The 15,509-nt window shown below is 31.5% G+C and overlaps 1 protein-coding gene across 2 annotated transcripts; it reads right to left on the bottom strand.

Moving 5' to 3' along the window:
* LOC109352714 (WAT1-related protein At1g43650-like) lies at positions 1,475-6,371 on the bottom strand. 2 transcript variants are annotated; one of them, XM_019594894.1, is made up of 7 exons: positions 5,920-6,359; positions 5,753-5,815; positions 4,473-4,589; positions 4,122-4,365; positions 3,336-3,494; positions 1,892-2,043; positions 1,475-1,751 (listed from the first exon to the last, which is right to left on the bottom strand). In XM_019594894.1, exons 1-7 carry the CDS (start codon positions 6,117-6,119, stop codon positions 1,613-1,615), a joined length of 1,074 nt encoding a protein of 357 aa, XP_019450439.1. In that variant the 5' UTR covers positions 6,120-6,359; the 3' UTR covers positions 1,475-1,612. The 2 variants fall into 2 exon arrangements, with proteins under 2 accessions (XP_019450439.1, XP_019450440.1); XM_019594895.1 differs by having other exon boundaries at positions 1,613-1,746; positions 5,920-6,371.

The following is a 15,509-nucleotide window of genomic DNA, read 5'->3' as shown; positions in this document are numbered from 1 at the left end:
GAATTTATGACCAATTGGACTCAATTCCTTGTGGTTGGTGACAATAACCTGAAAAATTCATTGCATGGTAACTCTAACTGTTTTTTCTTTTAAGATGCATACCAACTTTTCTGCCATATTTTTTGAGAAGCAACAAATTCAATCCAACTAATCAGTGAGAATTTATGAATATTTTATCAGTATTTTTGGAGTTATAGTATCAATATATGACCATTTTTACTATGCAAATTAAGAATTAGTATAAAATTAGTATTTTTTTGTAAATGCAATAAAATAATACTCACGAGTAAACAATGAAATACGTATAATACTAATATTCTTCAATATATTATTTTGGTAAGAATTTTTTATCTTTAATGAGGTTAATTCTAAAGTGAGTATCTAATAGTTATTAATGATTTTAAAAAATGAGACTCCTATTTCTAAAAGTTATTAATGAATTTTATTTTCATCAACAGTCATAAATTTATTTTTAGTTTTTTGTACACTCATTACTATTTATAAAGTAGTTTTTTTTATGTTTTCTTGCACTCTATCAATAATGATATTGACTATTGATTATTTGACTGAACTTAATGTTATGTATGCATTCGAATAATAATATAATGCATTATGATAAAGTGACAAATGAGGTATCAATTTGTTCGAGTTATTTCAAAGAGGACTAGGCAATCACGCTTGTGTGAGTATTGAACTTCTCTTTTTGTTTTTTTTTGGTACAATTAATTGTTTTTCTACTGTATAAGTAAGAAACTAATTCTTTTTGGAGAAGAGTGACTATATCTTCTAACAAATGTCGCATATTGTAATCAAAATTTTGACCTTTTACCTAATATAATATTCAACTATCTAATCGAGTCTTATACTACTAAACCAATATTTTGTTGGTGTGAATAAAGCTTCTTAAATATATTGAGAATGTAGAACTTGGGAAACTAAATATGATTTGACTTCAGTAAACTAGATCTTAAACCAAAATGAAATCATGTGATACAGGAAATGTGCTAAAGTATATGTGACGTAGTGGCATATAAAACCAGTTTTGTCAAGATAATAATGAAGTAAATGGTCTAAAATTCTCTTTCACCTAAGCCCTTTAACCTTCAGGCCCAAATTAAAACTTGTTAAACCCCCACATAGAGTAAATCGGCTCTTCACTAAACTCTAATGTTTTTGGGCTTGGTTTGCATATATGGCTTAAGAGATTGTGTTTGATAATTGCTAACCGATGTGAGATACTTTTAATTTATAACCTTGATAGTGATTTATGGATAGATAATTTTAAGAGTGTAATATATAAAATATTAGTGACAAGATTTATTTATGGTCATCATTCATTTGTATTACTTTTGTTACTTTTGTTTAAGAGCCAATAATATTAAATATGAATAATGATACACTAAATTGTAACAAACTCTTACATTTTCGGTTCATACCTATTTTTTCTCTACCTTTAAAAAATAAATACAGTACATCAGAATAAACCACGAGCCTTAATGAGATGTCTACCAACAAGTAAAATACACTAGAAAAAAGTAATAGTAAAGCTGGTTAAAAGTTGACAACATATACACATGATACTGTAAAAGATGCACGAGTGTAGGACATTCAATCAGTTCTGTATAATGCATTCCAATATGGTTTCTTCTTTTGGTAGTCCATCTTCATTGTTTTCCATTTTTACACTGTCCTTGTTCTTTCCCCACAATACACTATAGAGTCCAATCACCAGCAAAATAGTGCCACCTATACTGTTACAATAAAAGAAAACAATGAACCTCTTTATTTTCCTTAGGACAATGGTTGTCTCAGACCTTTATATGCATACATGTTTGAAGTTAATACTGTATTATATTAGTTGATTATGAAATTGAAAGAATAGAATGTGAACCTTCCCCAATAAATTGATTCATTCCACAAGAGTGCTGATATTGTTGCTGTCATTATAAGAGCTAGAGGGGTAAACATTGCTGTGAAAACTGGGCCTTTCGTCTCTATAGCGCACACTTGCAGCCAGTAACAAATGCCTGTTACAATTACACCCTGCCAATGACAATAAACTGCATTCGTTATGTTTGAGACTTTTTACATTCATAGCAACAATTTAAAAATATATTATTGGTTATTAAGACTTTTTTATATGTTGATTACTATAAAAAAGTTAATAGACGTAAATGCCAACAAATATATGATACAGAAAAGGAGTAAAATGAGAGTAATAATAGTAGGGGATGCTTATGAGTGCGAATGGATCCAAATTTAGTTTAGTAATAACAATTTAATTTAGATCATAAGACACATGCTGAGTCAAAAGATTTGGTTGCATATTTTCTGTTAAATTAATTAAAACTTGTGCTGAACAAGAATTGACTATTAATTGGTTATATGATATAGTTGTGAAAACCATCAAAAATTTGAGCTACAATTAAGACTACGAACTAATTTAAAACTTTGGCTACAATTAAAGTGTGGCCATTGAGGTGTCATATGTCAACAGTTATATGATGCGTATGAAATGATTAAAAGTGGGATGTGGATATGACATTCCCCTATCCCCTAGAATAGAAATGCAACTACATTTGGATAAAAGACTTCCACTAGATTATATTTCTTAAAGATAGGGCACTTGGTAATTATGTTGAAGGAATAACAATGGGCAGCAAAAAGATCAAATCCCAAATAAAGGTCCATGTATCTTTTTTTTTACTACAAATAGTATTTTTTCATCCGAATCTCTTTTGAGTTGTGTAGTTGCCCTCCAACAAATATCGATTTCATAAATCAAATTCTTGATCTTTTGGTCTTTCTAAAAATCTAGCAAAACTTTATCCACCATATCAGTATGAAAACATTGTTGGTTCTAATAGGACATCTAACTTTAGAAAAACAAATTTCTACAAAAGAACAATTTTTGAAGAAAAAGAAAAGGAGAAAAGAACATATCTCTTTTCAATTATTTTTTACGTCTCACTTTTCTTGATCATGTGTTCAAATTTTACTGTTCTTTAAGCATAGTTTCATGTGAGGGGACACATATTAGTTTGGGAGAAAAAAATGTATGAAATCAGCGTATGTCCTACATCATCCATCATTTATATTCAATTATTATTGACTCTTCAAAAAATAATTTAAATGAGTAATAAATAATATAATGACTGCATATAAATCTTTATGCTGACAATGCATAAATATTACATTGTTACTCTATACATTTACCTTTTGATTAGGGTATTGTTTAGGCTTGTTTACATTTTAACTTTTGCAATTTCTAATCAATTTTACTATTCAATTGTTTTTTAAGGCTAGGGATGCAAACATTAGATTATTAAACATACACAGTAAGCCACAGAAAGAAGATGAATATCCCAACCAAGCCTCCATGCTGAAGTATTCCTCTCCATTGCAGCAGCCAAAATAGTTGACTGTATGAAGCTAAAGAAGCATTGCATAACAGTTAGACGAAATTTTGCTGGGTATTGCTTTACAATAAATCCCTGAGACAAGTGCATCAATGAAAAATTTTAGAACCCAAATGCATAAAATAAAAAATAATCATCATCATATTATTCATAACTTGTGTTAGGTTATGATGGCAAGTATTGATACAATGAACAATGATCACATGTCTCAAAAAAATTATATCTCCATTTCTTCAATTAATCAAATTCCAACATGTAATATAAGCTATGCTATCCTCAAGTGTAATTGTGCAACATGTGATATAAATTAGTATTTTAAAGAAAAAAGATACTATTAATTGATAAATAAATGGATGATTTGAAAACAACCCATCTTAAGTCCTTAAAAGACTAATGATATAAACTATAGTTAACTCTTCATATAATAATTATTCTGAGTTTTATAGTCTAATTATTAAGAAAATAGTTTATATACTGACATTTTAATTTTTTTTTTTACAATGTCAATATATAATCTAACATTTATATATTAATTAAAATTAACTCTTAAATAAAAGTAAAACACATATATTATTAATGATATTTTAGCGATATATATATAAAATTTACACTACCATTTATGTTGAGTTAATCATATATAATTAGTGACATATCACGTATAGTTATTCCTTAGGGGTATTATACCTAAAATGAAAATCTTACCTGCAAAATAAGCCATAAGGACCAAGAAGTATTTGCAGAGAGCATCATGAGGGAGCCTCTAATACAATCTCCTTTTGAGTGGACCATTGTTAATGAGTGAGAATTGTGCTTCTGATTTTCTGGAATCATGAAATGTAGAGAAGGCCCTTTCACTAATACATATATTATTGCCCCAGCAAGGCTTAGAATAGAACCCAAAATCTTTGCTAGTCCATGGGTATGCTTTATAGAAATGCTTTCCACCCTGTAATTTCCAAAAAGTAAATCATTTTCACTAAATAAAAATCAGGATTTCTCATAAGTCTCAATTTTATTTTATATAAATGGTTATTTAATTTCCTTGTTAATTACCTGATAAAAACAGCCATGATAAAAGTAATGGCAGGGACAGTGTTTGTTGCAGCAGCAGCAAATGTTGCAGTGGTATAATTGATTGAAACATAGTAAAGGTTTGAACTTGCTGTTAACCTATTTGCACATGCACATTCAAAGAGTGTTATTGGAATATTGGTTATGTCACTCTCCCGTAACCTATTCCCCAATAGTTAAGCTTAGTTGGTAGAGTGAGGGATGAGTCATTAAGCCTTAGCGCTTGACTTTAAAAAGAATGAAAAAAATCTTGACTGTAAAAGGAAAAAAATATCTAGGAACATAATTTAGTATTTTCACTTCCATATTTGCATTGACGTATGAAGCACCTATACAATACCAGTATCGGATATATATCCGATATATTGATACGTATTTTCTTGAAAATGCAGATACAATATATTTAGGATGCACATAATATGTACATAAAATATAATAAACATATAATAATTATTATGAATTTCTAAATATGGAACATATTTTGAAGAAATTCATATTATCAATTTGTCATAAGATGATCAATCTCATTTGATCCATGATCAACATCATACATAGGCATTTCCTATTAATTCTCTATGCAATGCTATTGTATGGTATTTTGGGTGTTTAGGAGGTATGGGCAAAACATTTTAAGGGTATTGGAGAGTATCCGGAAAGTATCGATAAATTATTTATTTTTCAAAAATATAATTTCGATATGCTATGGATACATATCAATGAAGTGTCGGAAAGTATCAGTGTCGGATACGTGTCGAACACGGATACATAAAATTATTGAAATATCAGTGTTTCATAGGTATTGACAATATAATGTTTAATGTTCAGAATAATTTTAAAATTGCAGTTACAGTTACTATTATTATGATTGTCATATCGTGAATTTTTTTTATGATTAGAAAAGTTACGGTCTAATATATAGCCTAAATATGGTCTAACGTGATTGCGTTATATTCAAATATGATCGTATCATTGTGATTTGGTATCCAATCATAACTGCATGGTGATGTAACTGTGGAACTCATTGCAGCCACAATATTGCTGCTGTCATGAGGTCCACATAAATGTTTGCTACCTATAATGTCTTGGATCAAGTAGAATTGCCTCTCGTGGAAGATGTTTGTAAAAAAAATTGCCTCTCGTGGAAGATGTTTGTAAAAAAAATTGCCTCTCGTGAAAAAAATGGTCTTGGATCAAGTAGAATTGCCTCCGGTGAAAAAAAATTGTAAAAACAAGTACGGGGGCCAAGAAAGAGATATCCATACCCAACCAGGGAAACCAGGAACAATTTGCACAACAAGTTGCATGAAATGGGAGCATCATGCTTACTGAAAAAATTAACAAACAAATAAGCCTAGTTTATAGCCAAGGATGTAGAAAACTAGAAAAGAGAAAATGGTGTGGTTTTTGTGAATGTAAAAGTTGAGTGAACCTGTCAAAGTAAGCAAATGGAGATAAGGCAAGTGATGCAAAGGCTTGTCTATAAACAACAAACACATAAGGACTCATTCCCTTAGAAATTGCTGCCTTAGACAACAAAGCCAAGCCTGAATATACAAACTGAACAAAGATCATTGCAACATAAGGCTTATTTCTTTCCAAACTCACCATACAGCCTTGTAAAATCTTCATTTTGTGATACTTCAGATCAATTAATTATGACCTCCAAACCACAGAAAACTTGTACAATATATAGAGTTTTGAACACTATGTTATTGGATTTATGCTTTCCTTTAATTGCTATGCACTTTATATATATCTTGACATCAAAGTGACATGAAATCAGGCCCCTCCAATGGAAAAGTTTAATCATAAGGCACTAGTATCATTTTCAGTAAGGACTAATTAGACCATGCTTGATTTCACTTTTGTATAGCAGAGACAGCAATATAGCAATTGAGAGGACAAGTATGAGGTTATATGCTACCAATATAGCATAACCAAGAGGAACCTTTCATTAGCACTAAATTAGGCATAGTGCAAGGAACCAATCATTCAGTTTAGTTGTTAGGTGTATACTGTAGAAGTGTAGTACATACAGATAATAACTGATTTTAACTTTGGCATGGCCCTCAAGAAAAAAGTTACATGAACATAAAGCCTGAACATACAATACTTTGAACTGAAATTCAACTTAATCAAACAAAAGTGATAAAAAAGGAGTAAATGCTTCCCACTTGATTGAAGAGGAATTAATGTGTAGAGAGAACCAGCTATATTATATTAAGATGAAAAAGGAGCAAATGCTTCCGAAATGTAACATATATTCAAATAGTTTATATTATATTAAGATGATTATATATCATATATTTTTGTGTGGTAGTAAATTACTATTTTTAATTACAAGTCATAGGCACTTTTGGTCTTTGTCTCCCTAAAAGTTAATCAGGGTCTTCCCTTATGTATGACCCAATGTACTTAGTCTTGCATAAAAGACTCGCACTCGGGTGAAAGATCATTAGAAATTCAAATGAGTGAAAGTATCATCAGTTATCTTCATAACAATACATAGTTAAAAATATTAATAAATACAAAAATAAATATTTACTTTTAGTACTTTGAGGTGCGTTTGATTTGTTAGGTGATGAGAAATTTTTTAGCAAGAGACAAAAAAAAATGACTTAAAAGGATGTTCTATCTAGTACTATGCTTTTACCTATCTATTATTTTTCTTTTTTAAAGCCTCAATTTCTGTTATTCGTGAACTTGATAAAATTCAAAGGCATTTTCTTTGGAGTAGAGGAGAGGAGAGTAAAGACATCCATTAGGTGAGTTGGAAAAAGCGTGCAAGTCTTAAAGACAAAGGCGTCGGGTCTAGGGATTAAAAATATGTATGTGTTCAATATGTCTTTATTCTAGATATGCTGATGATGGGGTGCTTCACAGAGGTGAGGTTGGTGACTTTGAGTGTTTTAAGAGGGGTTCATCATGATGGAGATATCTAGGTAAACTTAGCAAAAAGAGCATGAGATCAGGAATGGGTGGTTGAGTGAGGGTGTCTGTAGGAAGTAGGATCTGGCCAATCCATTTTTTCTGGACAGATTGGTGGGTGGGGGATTGTCTTAAAAATCATTTTGAAAGATTGTTTCAGGTGACTTTGGACAAAAATGCACATATTAGCTCACTGGGAGAATGGAGAAATGGGGCTTTGTGTTGGAATCTCAAATGGCATAGGAGCTTATTCTGTTGGAGAAGTTACTCTCCATCCGAAATCCATAGAGTAAACACGGAAGTCCTTATGACCATGACTTTGTTCCGAAAGCCGAATATTTATGCCCATACATAAACCCGAATGGAACAACCATGGTCCACACCGAAGAAACCCCAAATGAGTTCATGGTGAAGATGAAGAACATACCTTGTTGAGCCATTTCCGGAATCTCGAAGGTATGAGGGTGCGATGATCTTCCAGATGATAGAGCGCCGAATGGTTTTCCTTTAGTTTCTCTCTAGAGGGGAATGAGAGAATCCTTAGTTTCTTGAAAGTGTTTTTGTGTTGAGGTTAGTTGGAGGAGGCTTATCCTTATGCCTTATAAGCCTTATGGATGAGTGGATAGTGTTATCCCATCATGGATAACACTATTTTCATCCTACCTTATTCTCCTCCACCTTTACACTTGAAAACTTGTTGCTCTACAAATGGGGACCATAACCCATAAAAGTAACCCCGTAGTGGTTACTACTTTAGTTGCAATAATTCTGATTCAGTCCCTTCATCAAATCAGAAATTGCCTGAAGGTATCTACACTTATTATTATTTCATGACACATATGCCCTTAGCCACCAAATTAATTACTTAAGATCATTTTATATTTTGGCTAATTACATAATGGCCATAACACAATTATAGAATTATATTTGTGACCCATAAATTGTCAGAAATTCCAACAATAGAAAGCCAAGATGCATGAAAAGGGAACTTTGGGAACAAGGAGAAGTCAAAGACCTTTCCAAAGCTCTGGAAGAAGCAAGAATTGTACAAGACCTTGATGATGGATGGATTTGGTCTCATGACATAGGTGGTTTCTACTCGGTTTATAATGCTTATCACGTACTTCAAAATATGGATAGTAATAGTGAAATAATTGGCTTCTTTAAAAGGTTGTGGGGTTGTAATGTTCCATCAAAGATGAGGTGCTTAGTGTAGAAAATGTCCTTAGATTGGATGCCAACAAGATTAAATCTTGCTAGACGTGGATTCCTAGATGCTCAAGCTTCATCAAGGTGTGCGTTTTGTGATGTCATGGATGAACTCATAGATCATTTGTTCTTCACTTGTGCTAACTCTTCTAGTGTTTAGCAAAAACTTTACTCATGGTTTGGTCTTGCTTCTATTATCCCCAATGATGCTAAGAGCAATTCCCTTTCTCATATAATCGAATATGCTTTGGATAGAGAAAAAGACTAAACAATAGTGATGTCCCTCTAGTTCGATACTATTTAGCCTTTATGATTGGTGAGGAACAAAGTTATATTTGAGAACTCTACCGTCCATCTAGATGAGGTAATGAATTTAATTTATCTTCACTTTTGAAACCTTCTCGATGCTCGTTTTTTGGTTTTTGTTTCTCTTTTGTGGAATGGGTTTTACATGTTTTACACCCTTCTAGTTGTCTATTTGCTATAACATTAAATTGACTATGTGAAAAAGAACACCACTTCTACTAATCGCTTTTATTTATATTATTGAATTATTTTGTAGATAAAGAAAAGGAAGGAAACATTGAGAAATTAAAGACTATGGAAGAGTTTTGTTCACACCACGATAACGAAGGAAAGATCCTTAAAAGATAACTCAGTTGATAGAATTCCAGGATATAAAGTGTGACCAAAGGAGAGAACCCATCTTAATATTATTTTTGGCACTCCAATGGGCAAAATTGTGAGGAAGGAGGACTTTCTAAAAAAAGTTATCACGTTTGAGACGATAATTTCATCTCTAATGCTTAAGAGCTATAAAAATTGCTCTCACACGCACACAATGTAAAATTAGATATTTATAGTAATGTTAAACAGTATAATTTATAGATGAAATTTCTTCCTCTAACACTAAACACATGCTACAATTATAATTTAACTTATTCTTTCTTCTCACCTCCCTTTCTTTTTCCTTCCAACAAACAACTAAAAATCCCAATTTTTTCTACTATTTTTCTGTCCTTAATCTTTATTCCTTTCACTTTATTTCCTCTTATTTTCTTTCACAAACAAAAAAAAGGTTATGTGGTGAAGTTGAATTTCTCCACGGCCCTGACCCGCACCATATACCAGTGGGAGGGAAAATTTACATGAATAGTGTAGTCAAATTACACTATCATACATTTGGTGTATGTTTGAAAATATTTATGGAACTAGTGCAAATTTAGTGAAACTCGTGGATGAGGTCCACAACTTTGGAGAAGTCATGGACTAGCAATATGAGATCACTTTATTGTGTTAGAGTTGACCGAAATCGTGGTCCCCATCCACGACTTCCATGGCAATGTCATGAACGTACAACACGACATTCAAGTCATGTATGATGTGCACGAGATCCAAACAAGATATATACTCCTCCACCCCAGCTCAAATCACACCGAACGAAGAAAATAAAAATTGAGACAAATTTAAGAAGTGTCATTATACAATGTAAGTAAAAATATTGTTTTGTTTTTAATTTCATTTACTTGTTTTAATTTTTATTTAATGTTACTCCATGTTTATATGTAGATGATCATTATTACAGATATTGTTAACAAGTTTAATGATGAAGAAGACATTGAGGTATGTGGTAGTGATGATGATGATATTCAGATTGTCACTAGTAAACCCGTTAGCATAACATATACTACTCCTTCATCTTTTTTCGTTAACATTGACTATCAGTTTGGACAAGATTTTCCATATAGAAGTAGTGACATAAGTAATGATCTGTTTGTTGATATGGAATTTGATTCAAAGGAAGCAACAATAAATGCTATAAAACAATTTCATATTAGGAATTCTGTTGATTACGATGTGGATGAGTCTAAACCATATAGATATGTTGCAAAATGTAAATATTATGGTGCTGGGTGTGAATAAAGAGTTCAGGCATCGAAAAGTATGAAGCGTGATATTTTGGAGATTAGAAAAATTAGTGGAAGACATACTTGTGTATCCACTAATATTTCTCAATATCACACAAAATTGAACTCATCATTCATCGCAAACTATATTATTCAATTAATATCTGAAGAACATGGTATACCAATTAAAGCATTAGTGAAAGAGGTAGTCACTCGTTTTGGTTATACAGGGACATATAGGAAGACTTGGACTGCTAAACAAATAGCAATATCCCAAATTTATGGTGAGTGAGAGAGATCGTACAAGGAGCTATATCGTTGGTTGAATGCTGTCCAATATTATGCATCAAATACAATTGTAAGATATTCAACATCTAACCATGAAGAACATATTACTTTAATTCTTAATAGGGTATTTTGGGCTCTCAAGCTATGCATTGAAGGGTTTGCTTTTTGCAAACCAATCCTTCAAGTGGATGACACATTCTTGACATGAAAATTTACTAGAACGTTGCTAATAGCTAGTTCACAAAATGGTAATAGACGTATATTTCTAGTAACATTTGCCATTATGGAAGGAGAGACCAAAGAAGCATGAGAATGATTTTTCTTCAATCTTCGGACATATGTTACCCTCAACCGAAAATCTGTATAATATCAGATAGGGTACAGGTTTGTTGGGTGTACTTCATAATGAGCTCCCACAATGGTGTAATGCACAATCTGTATATTTCTTCTGTCATGTTGCTCAGACGGATACTTATCCACATACATACACTCAAACTCAGACGGATACTTATCCGTAGGCATACACTCAAACCCCTTCTCAACAACAACATCAACAACAACACTTGGGGTTTGATGATTTTGGAGCAATGGGTGACTACTCATTCTCTAACATAGCATCTTCTTTACAATTTCAAGGAATGCCATCAATATTTAACACAACTTCAAATACTCCATTGTTGGCATTCAACTCTCAACAAATTATCAGCCGACAATGCCTTCACAACCTGACGAAGATGATGACGAAAAAGATGAGGAAGAGCCACAACTGGTTAGAAGTGGAAGTGCACAACCAAGACAACACCAATCATAACAACTAAGAGTCCAACCACCTCGAAGGAGGAAAACACCTAGATGTGGAACATCATATCATAGAAGCCATTAGGAATTTGTATTATCGTTATTTTGTTTTTTAAATGTAATCATTTTCCAATTCGTACTACAATACCAATTTCATTTCCATAATTTAGTCTTATTATTTTAATTTATGCATTTCAATTTTAAACCACTAAAATAATAAATCTTAAATAAAATCAAAATCAAATTCAAATTCAATTTTAAAACACTAATTTATGCATTTCCTAAAACTAACACTTTAGTAAAATTATCGAATTCAATTTAATCTAACTATTTTTAATTTAAACATATTATTTTTATACACTAAAAAAATCATAAATCTTAACTTATTTTAAAACTTATACTATACTCAATAAAACTAACCCTAAAACTACACGACAACAAAAGTCGTGCTTCTCGTTCACGATTTCACTGCAGGAGAGGGAAAACCACATAATCTCGTGTACGGGATGCACGAGATCACTTGAATCTCGTATTGCTGGTCCATGACTTCTCCAAAGTCGTGGATCTCATCCACGAGTTCCATTAAATCTGCACTAGTTTCGTAAATATTTTCAAACATATACCAAACATGTGATAGTGCAGTTTGACTATACTATCCACGTAAATTTTCCCAATTGGAGTTGCATTATAGGGGACCACATCCATTGTGTCATTTTTGTACCACTATATGTACCATTAATTTTGATTGGTTGAAAAAATTATTTAAGTTAAAATTTTAATTATTAAATACTTTTCTGGCCAATCACACTTCTTAGCACATGGAGTGACACAAAGCTGTGGGATAACGCAATGGGACATATATCTTGTCTCATTTTTTGTACCACTCTATGTACCATTAATTTTGGTTAGATGGAAAAAATTATTTAAGTTAAAATTGTAATTATTAAATACTTTTATGCCAATCACACTTCTTGGCACATAGAGTGATACAAAGCTGTGGGATAACAGATGTGCTCTCGTATTGAGATCACATCTGTTGTCTCATTTTTTGTATCACTCTATGTACCATTAATTTTGTTTGGTTGAAAAAATTATTTAATTTAAAATTGTAATTATTAAATACTTTTCTGACCATCACACTTCTTGACATATTGAGTGGTACAAAGCTGTGGGATAACAGATGAGCTCCCACATTGGGACCATATCCATTGTCCTATTTTTTATACCACTCCATATACCATTAATTTTGATTGGTTGAAAAAAATTATTTAAGTTAAAATGAATTGAACTTGCCTTCGGAATTGAAGGACAATAGGAGTTATCAATCACATTAACCCCCAACACCATTTGTCAGCACCACTATAACATAGTTGATTGACTAATAATTGGGAACGCATTTGTTGTCCCAATTTTTATACCATTATCCTAATTGTTTAAAAAAATTATTTAACTTAAAAATATAATTATTAAATATTATTCTAACTAATCATATCTCTTGATACATGGATTGATACAAAAGAGTGAGATATTAGATGTGGACCCTAAATAATCACTAAACATATCACCTCTCATTTTCAGTCTATCCACTGCAACAATTTCCATTAAAGGAAAAAAAAGTTGAACAGAAAAAAGATTCACTACAAATATCAGATAATCTGCACGTGACAGAATTTAGAGTGTAAGTGCGGAGAAAATGGGGTAAGACCAACTAAAATAGTAGAAATTGTGCAAATATCAATGGTCTATATCTTTAATTCCTAGTTTTTTTGGCGAGGAATTTCGTAATTTCCCACAAGAAGTTTTGATTCATTCTTGTTATCTGCATAAACAACTAGTAACTATCTTTATACTTATTTGAAAAAGGAATACTACTAGGCTTATTAGAATATACTTTTTTATTGTTTTAAGACTACTGTGTAATGAAAATGATGTGTAAATCAATAAAAAAAAGATATATTGTTAATATGCATATTTACAAAGTGTAATTTAACTCTCTAGTTAACTCAATTTTTTGCAAATGTAGCAGCCTAAATCATAAAAATGAGGGTGACCTTATTAGTTGAGTTTAGAAGAGAAATAAAAAACTTTAAAATTATTTTAAAAGTATATTTTATGATAATAAAAAATTATATTTCCTTCCGAACCTTAACTCACAAACAAACCCTAAAAGTTTAGTTATAAGTTGGTTATTGAAGGGTAACAGAAAGAAAATGAAGATTTAACCATAAAATACATAGGTTCAAATTAACCTTCTTTTTTTATTCTTTCATCTAAAAATTACTCACAATCAATACATAATAGTCTAGTTAGTTAATAGAGGTGTGAGAAATTGAGCATGAACACTTAAGTCCAAACCTAGGCAACTACACTCACCTCCCCCGCGTTAAAAAAAATTAAAATGACCATAAAAACCAGCTTAATTGTATAAAATATCTCTTGCTATTGTCGCTAAACTCACCCAGAGTAGTAGTAATGATAAAATCGGTTAACTCTAGAATTTCATAAGCATTCGTGATCCGCCACCAAATGTGGACTTTATCTAAAGTTTGATTGAGAAAGTAATTTACTGTGTCTCAAGATTAACAACACGTGGTCAACTTGATGAATGGACCTCATTGTAGTGCTTGGTGCATATTCTAATTAGTGTATCATTTGTTACCATGTAGATCATACTGAAGAGTCAAGCATTAGATGAGATAATAACATGTAGTTTTTTATTTTTTTAATGATTGATATTTTAAATTATTTTTAATTCAAGTTTTTTTAAACTCATAAAATTAATTTGGGCATTACATTAATGTACTTGAGTATCCAGTATCCCAATTCCATTTGTTACTACTGATATGATTATGGACAAACTCAACCAGTTTATTTGAAAAAAAGTTGTGCGTCCATGTTTAACAAATTTTTTTTGTTAAGCAAAATGCATTAAATTTAACATAATAGGTGCTAACCCAATATAAAATAAAGATCAAAAGTTGATCATTTTAGAAGAAAGCAAAATACAAGATTTTGGATCATTACACCAATTAGCAAAATTAAGGATGTAGTAGCTACTTTTGATAAAAACTAGGTTCAAGATCTAGCTTGGATCAAATCTATAATATGAACATAACTCAAAAACTTACCTAAAAAAATAAATCATTTCGCATAATCCAAATAGACCAAACAACAACAAACCAAATCATCCTCCAGAGTTTTGATCCTTTGATAGTAGACAAAACATCATCATGCATATTAAAGCAATCAAGTAAAGATTGGGATTGAAGTTGAGACTTGAAACCAACAATAAACTCATTTCTAGACAGCAGAAACAAAATCACAAGATATAAAATGATGCTCAATAGATTCAGTGGTTCAAGCAAATAGCACACTTAAGTTCATCAACATTAAGAAGAACTTGCCAATTGGAAAGTTCCAACTTAGAGGGAAGCCTAAGTCTAAGTAATTTCAACACAAAGCAAGAGATTTTTGATGGGACATAGTCAATCCAACATTTATTTAAAATAGTACCTAAAGGTGAAAGGCTTTGATCCTCTTGGATGAGATAAGCGGATTTTATAACATATTTCTCAGATGCATGTAGACTCCAACTCCAATTGTCCTCAATGTCCTTTTTGTATCCATGTGGCAAAATTAGATCATACAAAATTTTGACCAAAATTTCCTCTCTATCAAACAGATCCCTTTATCATTTGACCTCCCAAGACCACTTATTGTTAATCCAAATATCATAATCCACCACTATTGTCATTCTATTCAAAGCTAATGCAAAAAGTCTTGGAAAGATTTTTTTCAAACTCTGGATCCCTACCCAAATATTCATCATGGAAAGAATTTGCAAATCATTCCCTAAAGTCTTCCTAATGTTCTCATCAAACCTACTCCT

This window comes from Lupinus angustifolius, chromosome LG07 (genome assembly GCF_001865875.1).
Source record: "Lupinus angustifolius cultivar Tanjil chromosome LG07, LupAngTanjil_v1.0, whole genome shotgun sequence".
NCBI classification, from domain to species: domain Eukaryota; kingdom Viridiplantae; phylum Streptophyta; class Magnoliopsida; order Fabales; family Fabaceae; genus Lupinus; species Lupinus angustifolius.
The sequence above is the reverse complement of the archived record's forward strand: the minus strand, read 5'-3'. Positions and strand labels throughout refer to the sequence as shown.

Coding starts and splice junctions, on each gene's coding strand:
- LOC109352714 (XM_019594894.1), bottom strand. CDS start 6,119: ATGAAGATTTTACAAGGCTGTATGGTGAGTTTGGAAAGAAATAAGCCT. Junction 5,816..5,919: donor CCATTTGCTTACTTTGACAG/GTTCACTCAACT, acceptor TAATTTTTTCAG/TAAGCATGATGCTCCCATTT. Junction 4,366..4,472: donor ATCATGGCTGTTTTTATCAG/GTAATTAACAAG, acceptor TGGAAATTACAG/GGTGGAAAGCATTTCTATAA.